The sequence below is a fragment of the Branchiostoma floridae genome, chromosome 7 (genome assembly GCF_000003815.2).
Source record: "Branchiostoma floridae strain S238N-H82 chromosome 7, Bfl_VNyyK, whole genome shotgun sequence".
NCBI classification, from domain to species: Eukaryota; Metazoa; Chordata; class Leptocardii; order Amphioxiformes; family Branchiostomatidae; genus Branchiostoma; species Branchiostoma floridae.
This window is the reverse complement of record NC_049985.1, coordinates 22586744-22613170: the sequence shown is the minus strand read 5'-3', so window position 1 is coordinate 22613170 and position 26427 is coordinate 22586744. Positions and strand designations below refer to the sequence as shown.

General features: G+C 41.5%; 2 protein-coding genes across 3 annotated transcripts; both read right to left on the bottom strand.

Annotated features, from left to right (window-relative positions):
• Nucleotides 1-6: 6 nt before the first annotated feature.
• LOC118419650 (kelch-like protein 29) lies at nt 7-18906 on the bottom strand. 2 transcript variants are annotated; one of them, XM_035826148.1, is made up of 5 exons: nt 18584-18906; nt 11131-11213; nt 5359-5584; nt 4517-4578; nt 7-3031 (listed from the first exon to the last, which is right to left on the bottom strand). In XM_035826148.1, exons 1-5 carry the CDS (start codon nt 18595-18597, stop codon nt 1482-1484), a joined length of 1935 nt encoding a protein of 644 aa, XP_035682041.1. In that variant the 5' UTR covers nt 18598-18906; the 3' UTR covers nt 7-1481. The 2 variants fall into 2 exon arrangements, with proteins under 2 accessions (XP_035682041.1, XP_035682039.1); XM_035826146.1 differs by lacking the exon at nt 18584-18906 and having other exon boundaries at nt 11131-11384.
• Nucleotides 18907-19356: 450 nt separating this feature from the next.
• LOC118420175 lies at nt 19357-25561 on the bottom strand (the record flags this gene model as incomplete). Its single annotated transcript, XM_035826888.1, has 7 exons — nt 19357-19624; nt 19775-19962; nt 21095-21159; nt 22660-22841; nt 23536-23660; nt 24381-24473; nt 25411-25561. Coding segments are annotated over 7 exons (816 nt in total), but the record flags the coding sequence as incomplete, so codon positions are not given.
• Between the last annotated feature and the right edge of the window lie 866 nt (nt 25562-26427).

Below are 26427 nucleotides of genomic sequence, written 5' to 3'. Positions count from 1 at the left end.
AAATAAAACATTAGTAGCACACTACATTTGAGAGCACTATATATACTACTTGTACTTATAGCTGAAACATGACAAATATTGGTCAAGACTTAAACATAAAGCTATTAATGCTGAAATAACTGTACAGCTTGACGTAATATTGCCGAAAACACAGCGTAAAGTTTGTACATAGCCTAAAAGTTTGTACATAGCAAATATTGGCAAAGACTTAAACATAAAGCTATCAATACTGAAATAATGTAACAGCTTGTAACATTGCCTAAAACACAGCTAAATAGTTGGTACATAAAGTATTAGGCATGCAAGGCTAAAAAAACGTTGTAATAACTTTATATCTTGTAACATTGCGCAAAACACAGCCTTAAAGGTACATAACAAATATTGGGTAAGACTTAAACAAATAAGCTATCACTAAAGAAATGAATAATGTTATAGCTTGTACTATTGCCTAAAATTCAGCCTAAGAGTTTGTACATTACAAATATTGATCATATTTACTTACACACAAAGCTATCAATACTGAAATAAATCATGTCACAGCTTGTAACATTGCCTAAAACACAGCGTAAAAGATAGTACGTAACAAATTGGTCAAGACTTAAACAAAAAGCTATCAAAACTGAAACAGTTCTATAATTTTTTTTCCACAAAACTTGCATCACTCTTCTGTTACCACCACTAAGACGTAAACTTCAAAGTCAAAGTCATTATGAGTGCACAATCATCACAAAGTAGACATTAGAAGGCTTGTTTGACAATGAGGAACAGGATTGTATATTACAGAATGTACCAGAATTAATAGCTAGTCTTCCACAATGGAGATTTTCTTTATGTATAAAAATCTGTATTGCAACACTATTAGTATCTTACACTAAAATCATATAATTTAATGTTACACTATTGGCCACCATTCCCTGAGATAACAATTGTGTTATTTTTGGCACTCATGACCTGATGTATTCAAAGACCACAAAAAGGGTACGGATGCTACCTCATGATGTGTAGGAAAATAATTTCTGGCACTTAACATTATGAAGTCAAACTGGGGAACAGCAGACATGTTTGAGCGTAGCCTCCTTTGCAGCACGAGTACTTGTGGTTATTGTTGGGGGAAGGGGCTGACTTATAATCTCCAAGCAGATCCTATGGTAGCATAAGACAATAATATCAAAAGCTGTCAGAAGAGTGAAGCCAGGCTAGGAGTTTGTATGCTATGGAGTACGTTGCCCGTCTGATTCCCTTTGGTCGGCCATACTCCCTTGCCAGCTTTGATACTATCTTATGGCACCGTAAAATCTGCTTAGAGATTAGCATACTTGCAATTTTCAACATTGTGTGCCAGGTTCTCTGAAACAGCGTCTTATGCCAAGAAGCTTATGTCTGCGCTTGGCCCATAATGTTGAAAATCGCGAATCAGTGCTCAGAACCAACCATATCCGACAGTGCTCGTGGAAGGCTATTTGTTTGAGCATGGCGACTGACTAGGTGCCAAACAACAATGTGCAGCTGTCCCACGGAAGGGAAGGCCTGAGGTCCCAGCCCCGTCCTGCTCTGAAAGTCTTCTGGCAGCGAAATTGACACTTTCCATTCACCGGTACCTTTGACAGAAGATGACAGCCATTTGCGTGCACCATAAAATAGTCATCGACTGTGTCAGAGTCGCCGGGCAGCTGAAAGCTGCGGCATTTCGCCCATTTGGCCAGCCTTTCAGAGAACTGCAGCTTTTGCCTTCCAACAAGAAAGCACAGTGATGCAAGTACTGAATTATACACGCTACCTGGTACAGGGAAGCATGCAATATATGGTGTCTTGGGGAGAAACGTGAGAGGGATAACAGTTTCAGACCAGGTAGAGAAACTAACATCAAAACATTGCAGGGTCTTGTAGTCTTGTCTTGGATCAACACTTTCACCTAACACCCAAATCTTCTGGTTCATGACTGATACCTCGTACTGTTTCAAAGTATGAGGTATTCCTGGGAGCTCCTTACAACTAGCAGTATCAACATACTGCTTAACAGACAAAGAGAACATCCTTGAGAAAGTAGATCCTGTACTTGGATCTGTTTCACTGCAAAGTGCATAGACATTCTTACTTCCCTTCACTGACACTGACAACAGTTTGTCACATGCTACATGACCAGGTAGAGTGGTGCTTAACTCCACTAGCTGGGTCACTTGGACATCATACACACGACCAGAGGACGTCCCGACCATAAGACTCAGTGCTGGCCCTGACCCAAACGCGGTCGCACACGTGACAGACTCTCCGTCCTGTAGACATAGAGTCTGAAGCTCGTACCATCTGTTGTGACTCACCACAAAGCAAGCCAGGTGGGCTCGCGGGCCTTCCTGTCTCACAGCACAGATAGCTGGCTCAGAGCTTTTCAGGACAGGGCGGGTACGGTTAGTCTGGAGGTGCCCCCTCCCACCCTCCTCTGTATTCTGATACTCCACTGCCTCATCTATAAACTCAGAACATACTGCCATCAATGGCTCTCCCTTCACAACATCTAATATGTACGTTTTGTTCATGAGAGGGAATCGGATGTTGGACATTAACTCTTTAGCGTGCTGCTCCCTCAAGGAGCCCGCCTGGACCCATCTCACCACACTTTGGAACACAAGCTCCTCACGGCATTCAGGAGTTACACTTGCACCTCCAAGAACTACCTCATTACCTGCAAGAAACACTGCAAACTCATCCTTTGTCAGTTGTAGGAAATCTTCTGTCTTGACAAAGGTAAAGAACTCTGTTGCTATCTTTCCTCTAGCTCCAAGTTCCAAGTTACTAATGCTATACTCCCTACCAAGGCGGTACCGAAAGAGCATGTTATCGTCAAATGAAACATTCTCTATCAGAAAGTCAATTATTCGTTGTTTTAAGTCTGGAAGGAGCAGCATGTCCGCTGCCATCAGGACATCTACAGCTGTCCGCACGTTCACTCTGCAGCTGCCTGAGTACAGGAATGCCAGCACCTGCGCCATAGTGTTCGCTGTGATCTCTCCAATATTTACCTCTTTCTGCTGTCCTGAAATGATTGATCATTGAAACACCATGATTGATAATATTACATATTGTACTTTCAATGTCATTTACCTACTAGGTTCATATTCATTGATGCTAAAGTCCTCTTTTTCAATCTTGGTTGCTACATTAGTTGATGCATTCCTTTTTTCCTTGCTGTTATGTACTTGCTGTGAATCGTGTCAATCTATCAAATAGGTATTATTTGTTTGCTCTTTTGATTGTGAAATTTTCTGTGATAGATGTTTGGTATCTTTTATATTTCTTACATTTATTAATCTACCAATTATTAATTAATGGATTTTTTTATTTGTGCAAAGTAATGAATTATGTGCGAGAATTATGCAAAGTGTGTTTGTTAAACAATATGGCAATCACTAAATCCATGCAGACCCTATCCTTGCCCTATCCATGCATTTTTATACAGGTAGACACTTCTTTGATCATGAATATTTTTGGCATAGTTCAAGAGGGACAATAAGCCCGTTCACACTCAGAAAAACAATTCGAATAAAACATTTAGTTAAATTTTCTATCCAATCCAAAATGTTCACACTGCTCTTCGGCAATCCGATTGGTGCGCCCTCAGTCTTATTTGCATAAAACATTAGTTGCGTTTTAAAGTCGTATCGCTACGTCTTGCGGTAGTTGACATGTGTGTCCCATTTCAGGTCAGCCTGTACCCCATACCCCCAGTAACTTGGCAACGCGCACAACCCGGAGGTCGTGGCCGCTGATGTGGAGTGGTGGGAGTGGAGGCGGGATTCTAGTGAAGAAGACATTCATCACCTATCATTTCGCAGGGTGTCATTTCATTGAACTTTCTGTGGTCCACCGGTCTAGTGAGTTTAGGTCGTATTGTAGGAGGGAGGGTTGGCGGGTAAGTCTGCTCTCTACGAGGGTGAGTTCGTCCACGAATTTACAGCTATCTGCCCTCGAGTCCTTCGTGGAGCTGTTTATTTAGGGCGATAAAGATGATGGGCGCCAAGACTGTGCCTTGAAATAAACTGCATGTGAGTACTTCCCACCTCTGAGTAAGCGCTGTTTCCTACCAGATAGGAAGTCACAGATCCAAGGTAACAATGACGGTCTGCATTCCAGCTCGTGTAGTGTCGTTATCGCAGTGGTATGGTCTACGCGATCAAACTCCTTTGAGAAATCAGTTAGGACTACACTGCTTATTGTACCTGGTCGGTCAGAAGCCTTACTGAGTTTTTTTTTGTAACATTACTTTTGTTAGTAACGGTCCATAGGCTGAGATTACTTAATTAAATTAGAGAGAACTCTGGGAGTTAAGTAAAATAATGAATGTTTTTGAGTCATGTGGGGCTAGTTGGTACTTGATCAAATAATGTGAAGTAGCATGTATGTTTTACTACCTAAAATTAATATCTATCGGAAAATTACATTTTCTTCTGGATTTGACAATATGGTGATACAAAATAAATCATATATTTTTCCTACAACTTGCAAAATAGATCTAGCTCACCTTCAATAAAAGAATGGTTGAACAGACCATGGAAGTAATCACTCTGGGCTGCTAGCACACACCTAAAATTAGACATATAACGTTATATGTTATATGCATATATATATATATGCATATATATATATATATATATATATATATATATATATATATATAGTGGTAATCAAAAAGAAAGTCCCATCAGGGAGATACAAGTTGTGAAGATCTAAATACATTCATTGATGATTACCAAAAGTCTTATTTTTTTAGCCTCCAGATCCAGAAATTATGAGGGAATTCTTTGTTTAAGGACTAGCCCGGAGTCCAGCCTTGAGTGGCTAGTTCACCTTAATCCGTGGGGTACCCTAAACTCGTTGTTATAAAAAAACTGGGTATTTAGATCGAGACTCCAGGTCAACAATGTGGGTTTTCAAATGTCAACATCTTTAAAATGTTGCAATGTAAAACTACATTCCATCGATTTAAAGATCCCAAAATATCGTATTCTTATGTACAACGGATATAGGTTACACAACAGATAAAGGTAAACTAACCTTACATGCTTTTACTAAAAGTTTTAAGACGCTCCCCAAAGAAACTCTTATAATTCAAACAAGCGTACATTCCGGAATCAGCCAACAAGTAAAAGCACAACTGGACTTCAAACAATAGAGCAAATTATCTAGTTAATCTTTAAGAACATTGTATTACATGTTTTGTTGAGACTTTAAATTTCTACAGCAAATTCTTCGAGTTTCCGAATATATTCCAGAATGCAGAATTTTCGTAAAAAACCTTACAACTTTACTAGTTAAGATGGCATACAAATCGCGAACTACAACAGAAAGACTTCTTTGCCCTACCTGTGAGCAGAGAATCTTTGTCCCTCCACCACGACTGCGACATCGCACAAATGTCCCGTCTCCCTCTGCTGGTTGAGACGCTGGTAGAACGCCTGTTTGTGCTTGTCTCCTGAGCCGTATATATCCGTGAATTCGTCCTCTCCATTTCCCCCTGGCTGACCCACTTTGCTTTTATTTACGCTGGCCGACACTCTGACTACCAACAACCCGCTTGTAGAGGCAGAAGCTGTAAGGTACGAAGGACCATTAGGACAAAACCTGTTTTAGCGAAGGAGCTGCGTGCTCACAGCAAAGGGCTGCGTGCTCTGCGAAAGAGCTGTGTGATCACAGCGAAGGGGCTGTGCGCTCACAGCGAATGGGCTGCGTGCTTGGCTAAGGAGCTGTGTTCTCCCAGCGAAGGGGCTGCGTGCTCGGTGAAGGAGCTGTGTGTGGAGGAGTTGTGTTCAGCGAAGGGGCTGTGTGCACGCAGCGAAGGGGCTGTGTGCACGCAGCGAAGGGACTGTATGCTCCGCGAACGAACTATGTGCTCACAGCGAACCAGGCTGAAAGTTGGCCGCCGATTGGGTCGCCGATTGGTAGCCGCCGATACAGTCGCCGATTCCTCATTAGAGAAAACATAGCATCATATTCAGACGCCCATTCGAAAAAAAATTCCTAATTTCATTTCAAAGCTTAAATGAATATCAAGAACTGCTTAATATTGCCTACTGTATTACCACCCAATATATGTATATATAAACATAAATGATAACGAAAGGTATAATGTCAACGATTAAGCATTACAAATAATCGGCCCAATCGGCGGCCAACTTCAGCCTGGTCTTAATCGGCTTTTGTGTACTCTTAGTGGTAGATTTGACACCTTCAGCAAAAGGGGCACAAGTAAGATCTAGAGCATGCAGAATGGGTCGAAAAAGGGGAAGATATCCAACAAATTTTTCCTCACTCTTGAGAGCTCTCCTTCAAAACAAAACACCATTACTAGATTAAAACATGAAAACCGAGAGGAAACAAATCCGTTTAAAATTTTAGATTTGTAGGTAACTTTTTACAAAAATCTTTATTGTTGTGATAATCCTGCTACTGACGAACAGATCGACACATTTCTTGAGTCGGTTGATGTACCCTCTCTTTCGGATAAGGATAGACTTCTGCTTGATGAACCGATAACAAAAAAAATGAATGTTTTTCTGCGTTAGAATACATGAAGCAAAATAAAGCACCTGGAACCGACGGCTTACCAGCCGAATTCTACCTGAAATTCTGGAAAGAAATAGGGAACCTGGTCTTCGAATCCTTGACCCACATTTACCACCATAGTTAAGACCATGTATACTGACATAGAGAGTTGTATTATAAATGCTAAGTGGAAATCTGCTTATTTCAAACTGCAACGAGGAATCAGACAGGGACCTCTGCCTGCTATATTGTTAAACCTGGTAGTTGAAATTCTTGCTACTAAACTTCGACATACTTGCACAGTCAAGGGTATTAATGTTGAGATTAATGATGTTATGTTTGAACTCAAGATAAGTCAAGTGGCAGATGATACACGTCTTACTCTTCGTGGTGATGATTTTATAAGAAATCCCTTACAGATTGCAGATGACTTTAGCAATGTGGCTGGACCTACACTAAATCGTAGAAAGTGTGAAGCTATGTGAATTGGGGCCAGTCGAGGACGAAGAGCAGTCCCTTCGGAATCGATTGGCCAAATAGACCAATTAGATCCCTTGGAATTTACTATGGTTTATTAGAGGAAGGGTGTAAGACTTTTAACTGGGAAAAGAGAATTGAGAACTTGGAAAATTTGCTTCTGAAATGGCTTAGTCGCAAATTAACTAAATAAAGTACTGATTATAAAGACATTAGCTATCTCTCAAATAATTTATAATATGGCCATGATCGCAACACCTGACTGGGCCTTAAAACGTATTGAAAAAGCATGTTTCTCTTTTCTATGGAATCATAAACCGGACAAAATAAAAAGAAAAGTACTGTACCAAGAAGGAGGGTTAAAAGTGGTAGATATAAATTCAAAAAGCAGTAGCCTACAGGCTACAAGACTAACGCAGTCGGCACGCGACGATACTAAAGAGCGCCACTGGCATATTATACCATTACACTTTATTAATTATTTTGGAAAAGATTTCCTACTTTTCCGTTTCAACTTTTGTAAAGGAGGAGATGCTCCTTCTCTAAGTGTGTTCCCACTCTTCTATAGAAAGGTAGTTCCGACCTGGCATGAACTTTGACGGGGATAAACATGCTTTATAAAACAAAGACATGAAATAATTTGGTGTAACGGAAACTACAAGTGTAATAACAACACATTGTTCTTTGAACACTTGAATAACAGCGGATTGATATATGTTAATGACTTATGTGAAAGCTCTGAATATGTAACATCTGATACTTTGTTAAGAAGGCTAAGAGACAGAAGAAACTGGATGATTGAATTTATGCAGGTCAAAAGAGCTATAGGCTATAGCTGGATTGACGAAAACGAATATACTAATAGCAAAACATTATATGACACTTGTGTATGGTTTCATTCCTGTATTATCCCACTTGATAAACTTAATAGTAGATATTTGTATTTTGTTAGTCTCATGAAAAATGTTGTAAGACCTGCTGCCCAGGCATATTTGGATTCTGTACCCCCTAATCTTGATTGGAAAGCTATATGGGAGTCCCAGATAATATCCCATATAGCTTTCCAATCAAGATTGGGGGGTACAGAATCCCAATATGCCTGGGCAGCAGCTTTATCGGATACAAGAAGCTCCGCGAATTTAATTTCAAATTGCTCCATAAAATACTTCCTTGCAGGTACCTCCTAAACAAGTGGAAAATAAGAAATATGTCTGGAAATATGTTCAGTCCTTTTGTGATATTTGCAATAAGCTGGAAACCTATGAACATATGTTTTTAGAATGCACTAGACTAAGGAAATTTTGGGGTAGAATAAATATCACTGAGGATCTGTCAATAATGTATTGTTGGAATGTGATAAATGTAGCATTACTTTGCTGACTATCGCCAAGTATGCCATTTATGTCTCTTGGCTACGATGGAAAGATAATTGGAGACAATTACTAGTTGACGATGAATACAATATGTTTGTGTCCCTATGTTCCCTGTACAGAGCTGACATAGAATACAGGAATAAAATGCCGTGGCGGACAAGAACAAGTTTTTTTTTTACTGATCGGATTTCAAAAATGAAAATAGGTATGTGGCTAACGACAAATGCAATTGGACGTGAATTGAGCCTCTCATTTCTTCCGAAAGGCTATCAAGGGCGTGGTGATCTGCAATTTAACTCAGTCACTGAAATAAAACCCCGAACAACAAATTGAGATATTTAAATCTCAGGAGGATATATGCCTCTATGCTGAAGACCTTAGGCTGGCTGACTGTAAGGGACAGGATTCAACAGAAAAGCATTGCCACTTTCGAAAGAATAATGCTCACCAAACAACCAAAAGCTCTGCACGACAACATCACCTTTCAGTCTCAGATTCACAACTACCGAACACGCTCAATGAACACGATCAGACTACCGAAACCAAAATCCAACTCTCAGAAAAGACGCTTCCTGTACAGAATGTAACAGTTATGGAACAGCAACTAGCAAGTATTGGACTGCAAAATTGGACTGTAAATATCGACGATGAGAAATTGTGTTACAACTGATATGTATATTACTTTGTATGTTTTTAACTGTATGTAATGTGTAAATATGTATGTGACCATGACCACAGGAAGAATAGCCTCTGAGGAGGGTAAATGTGGATCATAATAAACTCAACCTCAATGCCTTTACGTTTGTGCCAAATTGTAACTCGTTCGACGCAAAAATGAGCCTGTTATAATACCAATGTCATCACTCTCGTACAATCTCGTACAAAAGTTTTTGTAAGAAAGAACACAGCCATACAGTCTCATTTTGCGTCCATTGTGTTATCTTGTAAATTGTTTCGATTTGTCTTGTACGTCAATGATTCCCAACCCGTGAACTTCCTCTCTGTGGACAAATTCGTTAAGCTAAGAGCAAAACCCGCCGTGCGTGCAATTTGTCCTTCTGTTTATTTGTGAGGCCACGTCCGCCACGTATTTCTGAAAACGTTCATGCTGTACAGGGCAGGCGCGTCGCCCGTACTGGCACGAACAGGGGGCGAATCCGCAGTCCGATGGCACACAAAGTTTTGCCTGCACGTAAAGTTCTACGGCGTGTCTGCGTGCTCCCAAATCCGTTGGATTTCCTACGAGTTCGTACGGAGGCGGTACTTGCCACTTACGGATCCCAAACGATTGCCCACATTTTGGCACATAGACAGCACGTATTTGCACGTACGGCGGGATGTGCCCTCAGCTTAACTGGTTGTCAGTGCGAGCTTTGTATTACGCTTCGAGTGGACAAAATCGAGAACTCGCGTTTCGATCCATGACGGTGCTACATGTATACGCGATGATTTAATAGCTCGGGCTTTGAATTGCGCTTAATTCGCGCTACAGCTTCCAGGGGGAGAAAATTGAGAACTCGCGTTTCGCCACCTGAGGACAATATGTGCCGCGCGTTTCGCCCCTGTATGGTGATATTCGCGTTACACCATATCGAGTTCCAGAGCCTACCTCAAAATATGCCTCTCTAAGTTCTGCTAATGTCAAAAACTAACAAGTGACCGTAGGTAACAAACTCTGTGACCTAATTATGGTTTATGTCGGTTGCGATGTTTGCTATGGTGTATGACTTGATGTTTATATCGCATACAGAACACATCACATCAGCTTATACCAAAAACTTACTTAAAAGCTAACATACCTATCAATGCCAAATTTAAAACACAGTCCTGTACGCATTAACAGCGAAATCAGCGTCTCAATCGGACGACACCAAATGAAAACAACAACACAGCTTTACAATGAATACCTGAGGTGCAAAAAGTGGGTCAATAACAGATGTGGACAGCTGCCAACACGACCCCATATTTGCTTGGAGATAAGTAATTGCCAAACGCCATCGTCTATAGGCCAGCTGTTCTACAATACCAGGGAAATAGGGGTGACATCTCAAATTATTACATCGATAATGAAAACAGCTACAGGGAAAAAAAGATCCCACGGATCAAACACGTTCTAACCATAAATGTATTTGACTATCAACCGCGCAAAATGTTAACAGTGTGCTATGTCAAACCAACCTCAATATTGGAAACGCAAAGCCCGGACGAGATGGCATATTCCGACGAGGACAACATTTGCTTGACGGTATCAGATTACTACAAGGCTTAAGGCACAATCATAAGGAAGACCTGAACCACTATACCGGACGGCGTAGGGGTGAAAATTTAAATTATTACATCCATAATAAAAACAGCTACGGCGAAAAAAAATAACGTTCATCATCGCCCAACCGAGTACAGACGACATGCCAATCCATATGCGATTGTGGCATATGGAACATAGAGATATAGGTGCGAACACTCAACGCACAAAGTGATTACAACACTCTGTTACTGGAGGTTACCCTCCAGTGTCACAGAGTAATAATCATCGATCTACTATCATCCAACTCGCGATCTGACTTCCAAAAGCAAGTCGATCGACACATGCTTGATTTTTTAAGCGTAGCTACCTATGGTGCACTTAGAGCAACCGCAACATATTGGTCTGATAAAGGGACATTCTATCTAAAAAAAAAGAGAGAACAAGATTCGAGTTACATTACACAACTGGTTGTTGAGCTGCTACGGTACTGCTACTTACCGAGTCTCTTGTCAGGACGATCACGGTGAGACTGTCGTCTGGGGTCTTCTTTCCTATTCTTCATCTCGGGTCTGGAATGGGCTCTATGCAAATGAATAGTCACTAGAAACGTAATTATAACCGGTTCGAGCAGTTGTCTTCTCATGTTAGACAATTTCTAACGTGTTGGCGTTTTTGTTAATTGTAGACATTTGTGACCATATTCCATTTGATGAAAGTGGTGAAACAATCCTTTTAATGAAAGGCACAATGATAAAAAGCCGTATGGCAGACGACATTAGACCAGACTGAAGTTGGCCGTCGATTGGGCCGATTATCTGTGCTTAATCCTTGATATGATACTTTCTGTTATCATTTATGTTTATATATGCATACATGTATATTTGGTGGTAATAGACAATATCCAACAGTTTTTGATAGATATCCATTTAAGCTTATAAAGGAAATTAGGAATTATTACATTTCTTCAAATGGGCGTCTAATTGGGACGCTATGTTTTGTCTAATGACGAATCGGCGGCTGGATCGGCGGCCAACTTCAGCCTAGTTCGCTGTGAGCACACAGCTCCCGTCGCCGAGCACGCAGCCCCTTTGCTGTGAGCACACAGCTCCTTCGCCGAGCATGTAGCCCTTCGCTGTGAGCCAACAGCTCCTTCGCTAAAACAGGTTTTGTCCCAATGGTCATTCGTAGTAAGGAATAGTGCCCGTAACTGCACTTAACGCGCACCGCCATCTTGAAGCGCTTGGGTCAGAATGAAGTCCCAGAGGGGATCCCAGAAGCTAGAAGACGCCTGCATAATAAATTGCACTTGTCATTTGCATATCTATTTTGCATAAAGAAAAATACTTTACAGACGGGGAACAGACTTTGTATCGATGCACGATGAACTCACGGCGCTCCATCACTAGTTGCCTAAAAGTGGTCAAGTTTTGATCAATGAATTTTTAACACATTCATCTAGAGACCATACTTGAATAAGGAAGGCATCCATACTGTTCATGAACCCTTCACCCTCCGCGTTACAACTGGCAAACACCTAGGACGTTATCGTGAATATAAATTCCGATTTTGAGCTGCGTTAGACAATGCGCCCTAACTTGCCACGCCTTTGGAATCTGCTCTCTTCGGAAGCTGGTGACCAATTTAGATAAACATAAATAAGGATTATAATTCTATGATACATTAGCTTACTTATGACAGTAGAATTGTAATTCTTTGTGCTTCTTGTCTCCCGCGAGGAGGGAGAAATGCACTGAATGCGGCAGCCCGACTGACAATATCATGAGGGTCTGCATGGAGAGGGGGACTTGGTAACACTTAACGGTGAATTCGGGAGGCCCGGTAACGCTTAACGGCAAATTTAAAAGGGGTTACAAAGAATTACAGTAACATTGACGTTTGTTCCTAGATTAGAACGCTAGACTAGGGCATCCGTAGGTCAATCCGCCATGCAAAGTGATGGTGGTCGAATATAGTTCAGGGCCTAAAACTTCAAGATTTTTTTCCTGGTCAAATGAGTAAAATCCTGGCAGTTTTGAGGTGGTTGTGACAGGGGAGGGTTTCTACTTTCTGATTAGGGCTAAAAAGCTGAGTTTTTGTGGTTGCTGAGGGGTATAAAGCTGGGACTTTTTTTGTCCTAGCACATGGCCTTCTCACTGGGTTGTGGTGCGGTTTTGAGTTCAGGGGTCAATTTTTCAATTTCAGTTTCCCGAAAGTTTCACCGTTAGATACTTGGCGAAATGTGTTTTTTCGGATAGCTGAGATGTCGGGCTTTCATATGAGGGTATGTTTGTTTGCCAGTAACTTCAGAAAGTTGAGTTACTAACAGTTTCTTTCTCCTCTTTTTTTGTATAGGGAACCATTGTTTAGAGGCTGAATATTGAATGACCTGCGGATGCCCACTAGGCTGTCTCAATGGTTAATATCTGACTAAATGACATTGTGAGAAGGAAATGGTAGCCAGAATCCGGAGGAGCGACCGTTTACAATGTCCGCTACGTCAATTACATTTGCCTCCCTTGGACAGTGTTCTCACCAGAGGAGGCGGCAGCAAATTTCTTATAGGGTGATTGAACTATTGCTGACAAAACTTTCAGCACATGGAACGCCGAAGGCGCGACGCATCCTCGGGGTGTCCGGGGGTATGTTCCCCAAGAAATTTTTAAAATCATGCTATTTCGTGCATTTTCCGGCAAATTTTGCCGACAGAATAATGAAATGTTCATCAAAATTACACATGGTTGTAGCTTGACCTCAGGCATCCGACATATTTTTACCATTTCGAGATCGGAAGGCACGAGGCATTGCAAGATAAGTCCGGGGAAATTTTAAAATCTGGGCCGTCTGAACCGACATTTCCTGCATTTTGAAGGACATATATTGGTGGCCAATGAAGCTAATCAAATGACATTTTATTAGAAAGACATTTGGGGGGGGCGACGACCAACGCCCCAAACATATTTTCGCCATGTCGTCGTGAGCGCTAAAGGCGCAAGCCGTCGCAAGGGAGATCCAGAGAAACCTCATTTTATGCATTTGAGGAGGAAATTTTGCCTAAAACTACACTAACTTTGACACTGAATTCTGTATGAGTGAAAAGGTTTTGGGGGGCGACGCTTCCGCATCATATTTTTTACAGAGCGGCCGGGAGGCTCGGAGAAATTTTGACCCTTTGAAACACCATTTCCTGCATTTTCAGGGGCTCTGGCATTTGACTTTGAGTATATAATTTGTTCCGAAGAATTTCTTGGTAACGCTTAACGGTAAAGTCGGGATAACAAATAACGATTAACGTTGAATTAAAACTACCAATAACGCTTCACTAGGAATATACCGATAACGGTTAACGTTGGATTAGAGCGGGTCTGTAACGACTAACGGTGAATTAAAATGGCTCGTAACGCTTAACGGAAAAAGGCATGCAGACCCTCCTAAATGACTATTTTTTTATTTATTTATTCGTTCAGCTGTTAACAAACATCCAGGGTTGCCCAACTAGCCAGTGGCTATTACTAAGGGCTAGCCCTGTGCATGTTCGCACATGCTTACTCACGGCGCGGCGGGGTTATGCCGCCCCTCACGGGGTAACATACCCTTTCGCTGATGTAAATCACCGTGTGGCTGATGCGGAATGGAGGTTCACCAGGCCTCCTTCCGGGTGATTTGAAGTGAATCACCAACTCCAGACTAAATGACTACCGGCAGACCAGCAGCGTGAAAAAATGTTCTCAGACCTGCAGTGGCGCCCTCTCTCCGAAAGGAGGAGGAACGCCCGCCTCACCTTTCTCTGTAAAGTAGTCAACAATAATATTAATGTAGACACCAGCAATATTCTGAGGCCTGCCCAAGGGCGCACCCGGGGTAGTCACGACTACAAATACCAACACATATTCGCACGCACCGACATTTACAAACACTCTTTTTTCCCACGCACAATTCCCGAGTGGAATGCCCTGCCTGGCACGGTTGTAAGTGCTCCCTAATCTCCAAGCAGATCCTAAGGTAGCATTAGATAGCATTAAAAGCTGGCAGAGGAGTGAAGCTGGCTTAGGAGTGTGTTTCGCTACCGGGCAAATGTACACCTCTTGGCTGACTATCTCCTGGCTAGTTTGGTACTATCATATGCCATTGTAGGATCTGCTTGGAGATTAAGTGCTCCCAACGTTGAGCACTTCCGTACCTGCCCGCCCTACCCCGGGAGCCTCAGATACACTCCCGCCCCCCTACTTTGCCCTTCGCGGGGTCATTTGGGGGCAACACCATGTAGATGCAGATGCAAAACACAACAAGGTTTACTACAAAAATACCCTGCAGTTTGTACAAGACATGATAGGGGTCGCTGTGAGACCGCCTACAATCTTACCATCGCCGCCGATCAAGAAATTACACCAACGAATATGTCGCGCAAAATGAACAGCAAACGAAAGGTAAAAGCCCTATATTTCAGTCTACTTTCACTACTGTACTAAATAGCCTATAGCTAATAAAAATAAGATTAAAAGCAGTTGAGTTAGATACGATGCAAGTGACAGGTACAAAAATCAGCGAAGGGAAACAAAGAAAAGACGTTTCCACTTGCAAACATGAAATATGGCGGCTTCGTCCTGCTGCATACATTACCTGGGCCATGTCCGACAGTACTTGAACTTGGCATAGATTCAAGTTTGGTGAAAATGCACGACAGGGGGCGATGCTGTCATGGTTATCTCCTTGTTTTTGTGATGTAAATTATACCATGCAGAAGGGAGAGAAGAACAGAAACCCTACTTTAAGTGTAAGAACATTTTTAAGACGTTTTCGCCTTTTTCCATTGATGATTTTTCGCTAACAATCCTTTCCCCCTCCCCAAAATTCTTATATCATAATAAATATCTTGGGTTGAACCATTTGATTTGTATATAGGGGTCTTCTTTTTTGTTTGAAAAAGTTAAGTCGTAACCCTCTAAACAAATGTAATATGTACTTATTGTTTTTTTTTTTTTTGCAAAAAGACTTACGTGTCAGAGAGGCTCAACTCTTTATGTTGTCTCTGCTGTATTGACGGTAGTGTCTGAGCGACACTGTGCGGTTATTCGCATAACTGCATTGCTAATTTGTACAAATACAGCAAACCTTATAGGTATGGTATCAATTTATAGGATAAAGCGGTACATACGGGAGTTTTTCTTGGCTGGTGATATTGCAAATAGATTAATGCAGCAGCGGACCGAAACTTCATCTACACCTTACACACACACACACACACACTGTTTCGGATTGTCAGCAATAAATCTAAACACTCTACCCGGCACGGTGGTCAAATACGGGCTCAAAATCTCCCATGTCTAGCCGAATTCGAACCCTCTTCTAGGAGGTTCCATCTGACGTAATTCGAACCGAACCCGTGTTCTATTTAGGTCATCTGCGGTCATTGCAGGTAAAACCGTGCATTCTGGCATTTTCCCCCCAACTAACTTGAATCAGGCGAAAAATATACTTTTTAACCAATATAAACAATTTTCTGGATAGTACACCTATGCTTTCACTTTGTTTGGGACCTGTAATATGTAACGAAGCTACTGGCGTTTTTGTTGGTGACCTTGAATATCATAAGTGTTGTTTACACCGGTATCAACTACACCCTCCCGCTCTCCGTGCGGTATGACATGCGTGTAAACATCGTTTAAGATCTCCACCAAGAAGAGTCCAACATAACTCATTGACGGCTTAAAATGACCGCAACGGTTTTCCCGAGATTTCTGTTTTGGGGATTTTTAAAAAATGCCTTAGATTTTGAATTATTGGTAATTAAGTGCGAAAAATGGCATTTTTCGCATATTTTTGACAGTAACTTTGCTTAAAATTAGAAATTAAAAAATCCCAAAAACAGAAAGTTTTATTTGCCTCTCAGATGACGAAAAATAAAAAAAAATCGAGAATTTGCCATGGCACTTGCGGCCCATCTTATCAAGAGTATGGTCAAATTGAAGGCCTTCCTTGAAACAGAAAATAACCGTCTTTGGTAGCAAAATCGAAACAAAACAAATATCTCAATTCAAACAGGAAGATTCAAACTATCTAATATTGCGAATTTAATCTTATTTTGAAAACATTTTCCTTGTCATAACATCTTGTTTATTTTGAAATATTTTACGGTTAGCAAATAGTAGGCCTCTTGTAACCCGATACTCTGTCGAACTCGCATAGCAACGGGAAAGAATACCCTAGCAACCGACCGCCGTGGTACAGAAGCGCCACCCAGTGACAAGGTACATTACCACAGCCAACGGGCCGGCCCATTTCTATCCTCCGATTATAAGACAAATGTTTACCGCATCTTTATTCAAGTAACTGCTCTATCTAAAGACCAACGTTTTTTTATTAGCTTCCCGTTTGACAAATCCTCAACATGAGAACACAAAGATGAGGACTATGTTCGTCTGTTAGTAATGCTACATTTCATATAGCACGAACTTTAAATAATTGTACAGTTTTAATTATTTCAATAAAGTATGCAAGCTAAGAAGATAGTTACCTATATGTGGCTTATTTCTCTTGCAAAGAAGTAAACTTTAGACAACCAGTGGGGACATTACATCACGCAGTGTCCTCACGAATGAGAACACTGCGTTTAATAACTCATACATAATTCCTTAGTCTTTAACATTGTAAAGAATATATATATATATATATATATATATATATATATATATATATATATATATAGAGAGAGAGAGAGAGAGAGAGAGAGAGAGAGAGAGAGAGAGAGATAGAAACCTGTAGTAACAATATTATTACTTGATAGAGCAAAAGGACAAATTTACTGTCTTCAAGCATGACTTCTTCACGTTTCAAGACTTATCAGACGATCATTTCAGTGGGGCGCTTTACCAATGCGCTGCAATTCGCACAAGACTAGATAGGAGTCGCTGTGAGACCGCCTACAACTTCACTATAACAGTACCGATCCAGATATTATAAAGACGAATTCGGCGCGTTTTTCCAGACGGCATCGAATCCTACTTTCTCATCCCTTGTAATTTGTCAGACTTTGGTGAGATTGGTGGTTTTAAATGGTCAACTATGTAGTAATGTATGTGCTCAGTTGAATAGAGATGTTTAGGCCTTCAGCCGCCAAAATAATAGCATTTCTTTTCATGTATCTTTAGTGTCAACAGCAACAAGCACTTCCATTTCATTCCAGACAGAGAAAAATACTTTTATACATACTTGTGGAACTCTATAGGTCAATTCTCAGTAATGAACTTAATGGACAACACGCCTTAGTTGCAATTGGGGTCAAGCGCCTTTGTCTACCACTCAGCTATCGTCGATTTCTTCTCTCTGAATTTTCCCGGATCTGGTATTTAAGCAGTTGATCATGAAATGATTTGATCATTTGACAAGTAACAGTATCTGTAACAATCATTGTTGCAGACTATTAGTTTGAACCAGTTTGGACGATTATGACGCGTTTGGAGTGGGAATTAGCTACAGATATGCGTCGACCGACAGGGACTAGGGGTAGAAGGCCATGTTTAGATAGATTTCTATAGAATGGTGATTCTATTATCTTTTCTTGGCATTTCTTTCTTTTCAAGCACAACCCATCTTAGATCGGAGACCATTTTTGTGGCACTATGGTGAGTACTAATTAAAAACCATTTGTAGGTGTTGGGGAATAAACTGCTCTCATTTGAACTGCTCTCATTTGAACTGATAGGGAAGGTAAAAACTTAATATTTCAGTCTTCTTTTATTGTATTAACCAGCCTCATAGAAATAAGTCAACTTTAAGTTCCGCCAATCTTTCAGTGTGTCAGTTGTAATACAAGAGACTTGAACAAATAAATGGAGGAAAACAAAGGAATAACGCTTGCACTTGTAAACATGAAACATGGCGTCTTCTACATGGGCCATGTCCGCCAGATGAGGCCTGGATCGGAGTGAGAAATGATAATAGAAAGACCACTGACCTGGAAATCATCATTGATATAACGGCAGGAGTACTGTGGACTGGAGAGATTGAGACTTATGTGAAGAGGTGCCCCCAGCAAAGAGGCGGCGATCAGTGACGTGCTTACTTCAAGCTTGAGCTCGCCCTCCCCACGCGTCGCCGAATCAGGTAGCGTTTTCTAAGTTTGTCCTTGCTGTCACGCTTCAGTTTTTGCCCGGCACACTTCTAGACGTCCATGGCACATGTGCAATACTTATGGAGCAATTTAGCGTCATAATTCTTTTGTCAATGGTAAAAGAAACAAGTGGGAAAAGTTTGTCGGCCGGGCCTCAACTGTGTAGATGAGGAATCTGCACTGCAATTCTAACATCGTCTGATAGAGGTCGCTGTGATACCGTCAAAGTATTATAAATTTTACTTTGGACAATTAAACTGTGCATCCAAAAACGGGGATTTTTTACCGACTTTTAAATTACTTAAAAATGAAATGCTTGAGGGCTACAGATGTTTGAGTTTTGCGTGATTTTCTATATCTACACGCTATTTTTAGTGTCGGTTTGCTTTCTGACTTTGGGCATACAGTCAAACCTGCTTAAGACGATCACCCGAGGAACCACACAAAATACCTTGAGCTGTGAGCATAAATTGCTACTACGTTGAATAAAAGTTACAAATTTTAACATCAACAGGCTATTTGTCCACAACTTATATTGTTCACAACTATCCAAAACACACACACACACACAAAGACTCGCCCAAACTATACCTTAATTTTTCATAGCAGCAAAATGAAAAAAGAAAACGATTGTCACTGAGGCATTATTTAATGCTTATTTAAATGTAATCACGATATGAGTTGTCGTCGTAGCAAGCGACTTTATCTAAATGCAACTAAAACAGAAGCTTATCAAAATATGAACAGAACAATGTTGTTTCTGATTAACTGGAGTGATGACGTTTGCTCCTGTGGTTTAGTGACGTCAGCCATATGGGACGTCAACCATTGATGACGTCAGTGTTCATCAGAGGTGAAGGGAGGGTCGTTGATCTAAGCCCTGCTCTGTAAAGAGAAAGAACTATTGTCAAGTTGTGTATGTTGAAACTTGAAAGTAGTGTTTAACAATAAGAACAGGTGTGAAAACAGATTGTAAGCAGTGTGCGCAGTGCCGCACCAGTGCCCCAAGTACAGTGAGATGCCACTTTTACTTACCCCACATGGCGGTCCCACGTTGAAGGCCCAGTCGCAGTACAGGTGCTCCGGGTTGAAGACCATACCGGCGTACCCACACGGGCGGTGGAAGGGCTGGGGGAAGCCGTACAGACACTGGTAGTACATGGCGCAGTCCTCCGGGTCTGGGTAGTACCCGTCAGCCTTACCGGCACAGGTGAACTCCGGCACTGTGAGATGGAAAAACGCCACGAGTGTGGATGGGCTATCAGAAGATCAATTTTGGCGACGCCACTAAGCACTATTTTACAATATTATTCGAAGGAGTGTCCGAATTCGCACCAAGGTTTTCATTGTTAAAAAAAAACACACAAAATATACTATTCCTACTGACATCATCGAAATAGCCTTTTACAGAAAATATGGGGCGTCTTATTTTCAACTGTTTTTTAAGTAAACGTCGGAACCCGCAATAGTAACGTAGGTATAAACCCTATTCTATATCATGTATATACATTCAGTCTCTTTAGTTAATCTCAGTATGTCCGAACATAGTTTATTCACTTGTAGTTGGCCCCCATTCAATCAATTTATGTTAGTACGTTAGAATTTGATGTTGTTTACTTACAATTAGCCGTACGAATTTGCAATAAAACATTTATATTAAAAGACATAACTTGGTTGGACATTGCTTTGGCGATATTATTTGTTGGGGCTATATATTTAAGCATCAGCCTATAACAAATAACAACAGCCTGCCGCGAGTTGGACCACCTTGCTTGTATGTATGTCAGCCAAACTGTTACATAATCAGATATCGAAGCTGGCACAAAAGTAGTACTTGACGAAGGTGGGACCATGGGGAAAAGGCCTCGGAACGGTTGTTATTTTTTTTTAATGGAACAAAAAGGAAAATACAGTACTATGTGGTGCCGCCCTAAAGCAAGCTGGCACTCATGCCAAAGGTTGTTGACAAAGTTACCGAGTCAACAGATAATAGCAACCCGCGTCACTCATAAAATGCCCCCGTCATTGCTGGACTGTACATCCGGTCATAATTTGAGATGAGCTAACCCTCCTTACTGGAAAAATCACGTCATTATCGCTGGAAGTAATCACCAATAAGATCTATCCAGGCAAAGTCAGTATCCAAAGGGCTAAATAGCTACTGTCCAAGCAGAGGAAATGCTCCGGATGTTTTTTGAGGGATTTCCATTTTGTTCCGTTTTCCTCATGTCAGTCAACCAAACATGAAGAAAACGGTACAAAATAGATATTCCGACAAAAAAGCCTAAAAACACGTAAAAAACCTCTGCCAAACCTCTGCTTGGAGGGTACATGTGAGTGACCTTGGGTACATGCCTTTGACCTTCAGCACGGTGGCCTTGATGTCCGCAATTCCACCGCTCGTCACCTTACACCAGTACCTGTAAGACATGCAGATTATTGCCTCTCATAACTTAACCCTATTCAGACCGGGCTTTTTTGGTCATCCCTGGACCGGGGGGGGGGCTTTTGAGGCCCTCCACTTCTAAGTCCTATAACTCTAAAACGACGTGCCGTAGGGCCACAAAATTTTCAGGACATGATTTCGACATAATATCTGACAAATATGTGACGTTGGACGTTACGTTGACGTAAGATGACGTAATTATGACGTCATCAATTTGATTACATTAGCCAAACCCATGAAAAATGGGTATTCTCAGAAAACTTCAAGTTATGCTGAAAAAAATGTAACAACAAGTGCAGATAACAGAATAATAATGTTTATTACGACTTGCGTTGCCAATAGCAACATCAATGACGTCAATATGACGTCATAAAATGACGTCATGCACATCTAAGATACGAGTTGGGCTCCGCCATATTATATCCACCACCTTGAATTTTTAAAAATACTTTTTTTGCAACAAATAATCACAAAGGGCAATGGAAATAGACTAAATTCATTCATTTAGATGGTTTTTGATGAAAAAATACCAGGTAGTTGCAAATTTTAAGGGATAATTAGCTTGTTTTTCTTGATCTGGCCATTCCGTCCGCCATCTTGGATTTTGGGCTGATGACGTCATCAAATTAGCATAATTTATGCATATATAATTATGAAAGATATGCTGAATAATATAAGATTTTATTTATGTAACAAAATCACAGTAATATAGCAAATAAATTTGAAAAATACATTGTTAGAACCAAAAATAGTGATTTTTGGCAAAACTGCCTGTCAACAAACGGTTGCCATGGCAACAAGAAAAAATGGAAAATTTGTCAAACTTCGTAGAATTGTTGCCAACAATATTTTAGGAAAACTCACTAAATTTGGTGGCTCTAGCGTAAGCCGTTCTGGCGTTATAGGACATCAAAGTTAGCGCGGGCCTCAAAAGCCCCCCCCCGGTCTGAATAGGGTTAAAACGTCCGCCGAGGAGGCAAAGAGTATATACTCAAAGTTATAACTTTTACCACGCTCCCACGGCGCTCTCACCGCGCTCCCATGGTGACCTTGGCGATTACACCACGCTGTCACCGCCAGGGTCAAATTTGCCATCGCAGCGAGAGCGCCGTCCTAGTGAAATGGGGGCCTAAGTGTACGTGCTTACAACGTACGATAACTGTGCTATAGCCACGTTACCGTACTAACACGTGCTACGTACGTACGGTTTCCTTACTCGATCTACGGGGCACGCGCGTCACCCGTATTGGGTCATACGGAAGGTGAATCCGCAGCCCGAACTCAGAGAAAGTTTTTTATACACTGAACATGCTACTGCGTATTTGCGTGCTCCCAAATTCGTTGGATTCCGTATGATTTCATACGGAGGCAGTACTTACCACTTACGGATCAAAAAAGATTGACCACGTTTTAGCACATAGACAGCACGCAGTTGCACGTACGGCGGGTTCTGCCCTTAGCTTTAGCAACTGACCTTCCGGCGTCGGTCACCTGTGCCCCGGTCAGACGGAGGGAATTGGATGGCGTCACGCTGAACTGGCCAAATCCATCCTCAATCTCTAGGTCTACAAATCCCATGATGCCAAAATATTCCTTGGATGCGATATGGGTGTAATTTCCGGTCGTCGCCCACTCACTTCCGGCAAACGCCGGGCCCTGGTGCAGACAAGACACAGTACGTGTTTGTTTTTGTTTACTAATAACAGTCTCTATTTCAGTGTCGATAGGAATTAAGAAACCTTATTAAAGTATGCCCCAGTATACGTAGCTTTACTTGTAGCAGTCTCACACAGTTGAACTACTGGTTCTATAGGAAGCTGTTAACTGTGAGACCCTGGTTCAATTCTGGTTAGGAATTTTTGTTGGGGCCTGACCTGTCTTTTGGATGGGACCTAAAATCGGGGTATCCCGGCTGGGGGGGGGGGGGGTGCCTTAAGCACGTTAAAAAGGATCGGGTATGGCTAGCAACCCCTCCCTGTAAGAATGATACCATGTTGAATGAAACATCGTTATGCCCTAAGTGCCACCTGCCGCTACAACTACGGTCTTAATAACGAACGAACGAAAATGAGTGAGTCAGAAAAAAACTACACTCTAACATGTCAAAAAGAACTGGCGTCAGAAGATCTTACAGATTCTAAATGGTAACAAGAAACGGAAAAGACAGCTGAAATATCCCCCATTCCACCCTCTTTTCCGTTCCGTTCTAAGAGGCGGGCAGCGCTGGTTCACCTTTATTCGCGGGGTATCCTATATTTGTTGTATTTAAAAAAAAAAGTATCTAATAGAGAAGTCAAGTAAAAGGACAAGGTCAAATTACGCAAAAATTCTGTAAGTTGCGTTGCCCTACCTTGAACCATTCGAATGTTGGGTAGAAGCAACCTTGACACTGACACGTCATCTCTACGTCACCACCTTCCTCCACTTCCTTCTCACCGGAAACGGAAATGTAAATGGGATGTACCATGGAATGGCCTGGGGGGTTCAACAACGTTTTGTAAAAGATACGTTAGGTAGTGGTACAAATAACCGTCTGATTTATTCAAAACAGGTCGAAATATCAGCCTTTCTAAAAATATACAACTCGACATAGTATGGACATAACCAAATGTGGACCATTACTCGGGCACCTGACGATGATAAATACTAGTACCACTACGTTATACGCGATAATTGGTACCGCAACATTACATCTTTTGATGCAAACGAAAAAGAATCGTTCAATACAACCCACCCTCCTTGCGCAGTACATATATGGCAAGAGTGTGCTTGCGGGGCAGTCTAACATGGGACAACCAAGCATTATATTATATAACACATAACTCCACTCAACGCTATCTTATTCTTTAGGAAACCGTTTGAGTCAATTACGATTTTCAATAACGTGCGGCGTCGTAGCATGTGTTTACACAATGGGGTCCACAATCTCTTGCCAGCAGGGATTAATTCCTCTCAAGGGCACCTGTAAAGGCCCCTTCACAGGAGAGCAAGAATGAGCCGGAATTCCGTCAGAATAATTATTCTTTTCCATTTCTGGGAATTCTTAGTGTGTTCTAGAAACATTATACATATGCACATATGCACACACGCACACATATGTACAGACATACGTACATACAAACGCTACCGAAAACGTACCCTTCTAGCAAAGGCAATGAGTTAACATACGATGGAACTGATTTGAATTAAGCTCACCAGTTTCAGTCAGCAGAACTGACTTGGCGTCCACTCCGAACTCCGTACGCACACCCCACTCCGCTACGGTACACCAGTAACGCGCAAAGTACTCTGCAGGGGAAAAGTTTTTGCAATTATTCTAAAAATGTTACTCCGAAGAGGCGTTTATAGTGATGGATTCTCCTGTCGGCTCGGCAGTTGAGTAGGCCAACCAGTACTTTGCCGACGTGGGTCGTCATAGTATACATAGTCCATATAAATTTCATATGATATCTTGCAACGTTTGAAGCATTAGCGTAGTAATTTGCAAATCGTACAGCAACAAGTTTGTGTGACGGTGCTGATGGAGGTTAGCTTTCCCAGTAAGACAGAGATTAGCTTATTAGCTATCACCAATAACAGTTCTTATAATTACTTAACTCATAAATTGCTTAGTTCTTTCAAATACAGGCACATCGTGGTACATTATCATGCCATATTCTACGCTTAATTGTTCGTTTTGAAACATTAAATCTGATAGTGTTACAGGCTTAACTTTTACAAGAAAGCAACCGTGGCAGAAAGCTAGTATGAGGAAACTGTAACGCTAGTCTCCTTTATCCGCGGGGTAACCTATATCCGTTCTATCTAAAAACAGTGTATCTTAAGATGCCATGTCGACGGACAATACTATAAAAACGTTTTGGAATCATTCGAAAACATTGCAGTTCGAAATCAACGTCCGTCGATTTAACAGCCCTAAATACCCTGTTTCTTAAACAACGGATATAGGTTACCCCATGGAGAAAGGGGAACTTTTATTATACCCCCTTTTCACTAGGACGGCGATCTCACCCCGCTCTCTCTGCGACCTAAAATTTGACATACGAATTCAACGAATTGTATAGAAAAGAAATGAATCGTTTTACACTTTGTGTGATTTGTTGTCTTCTCAGTCACACTTGTAAGTTTTGCATGATACCAGTGTGAAAGCGAATGTTACACATATCCTATTTATGTCGCAGTGAGAACGCAGCGTGATCGCCGTCTAATGGAAAGGTGGCCTTACCTTGATGCCGCTGATCTTGATGGCGGGTTTGTCCAGATCCGCCACCTCCACCCGCCCGATGTAGTCCCCGAAGCTGTCCTCCCGCCGTTCCGTCTCGTTCCCCCACACCTTGTGTCCCGTGTAGATCCGCTCGGCACCGCGGAAATCGGCATTACCCTGGACAAGACACGAAGACAAGAACGCATTAAGGAAGACTAAGTAGTGATGAGTGAGTGGGTGAGTGAGTGAGTGAATGAGTGAGTGAGTGAGTGAAGTGAGTGAGGAGTGGAGTGGAGTGGAGTGAGTGAGGAGTGAGTGAGTGAGTGAGTGAGTGAGTGGATCGAGGAGTGAGTGAGTGAGAGAATGAGCGAGAGAGCGAGTGATTAAGTGAGATAGTAAATGGATAAATGAGTGAGTGAAAGAGTGAGGAGTGAGTGAGTGAGTGAGTGAGTGAGTGAGATAATAAGCTAGCGAGCGAGTGAATGAGAGAATGAGCGAGTGAGTGAGTGAGTGAGTAAATGAGAGAGTAAATGAATGAATGGATGGATGAATGAATGAGTGAGTGAGAGACGTTATAACCTTGAACCAGGCGATAGTAGGAGGCTGTGTAGAGTTGGGTTGGATGTCAAACTCGCACTTGAGTTCCGCGGAACCCCCAACACTACCTCACTAGCCTCGACCTTCGGTTCAGGAGTGCTGACGGTCACGATGGTCATGGCGTGCGCTGTACAGGCAAATAAATTCGTGGGATTCAATAGTCTTGGCTTTCAAATTACAAACGTAGTGTAAATGTGTAGTGAAAATCATTTCTGTGTAATATAAGTAAATCTATATGAATTGAGAAATGTTAACAGTATAGTTTACTCACCGCCAACAGCAAGAACGACCAAGCTAAGCACCAACTTCATGTTCGTAGATTAGGCTGTAAGAAGCGGAAGAAATTGATATTTAGCATAGAAAAACAGTTATTTACTGTAGAAACATCATTAGGTTAACGTATTATTATCATAATAATAGTAATACGTAATTAAACTATGC

Bases quoted from the DNA above. Each gene is read 5' to 3' on its own strand.
- LOC118419650 (XM_035826146.1), bottom strand. From the start codon at position 11,275: ATGAGAAGACAACTGCTCGAACCGGTTATAATTACGTTTCTAGTGACT. The intron at 5,585-11,130 runs GTAAGTAGCAGT...CGTACCTTACAG, and splicing joins TCGTCCTGACAAGAGACTCG to CTTCTGCCTCTACAAGCGGG. The intron at 3,032-4,516 runs GTGAGCTAGATC...CAATCATTTCAG, and splicing joins CAACCATTCTTTTATTGAAG to GACAGCAGAAAGAGGTAAAT.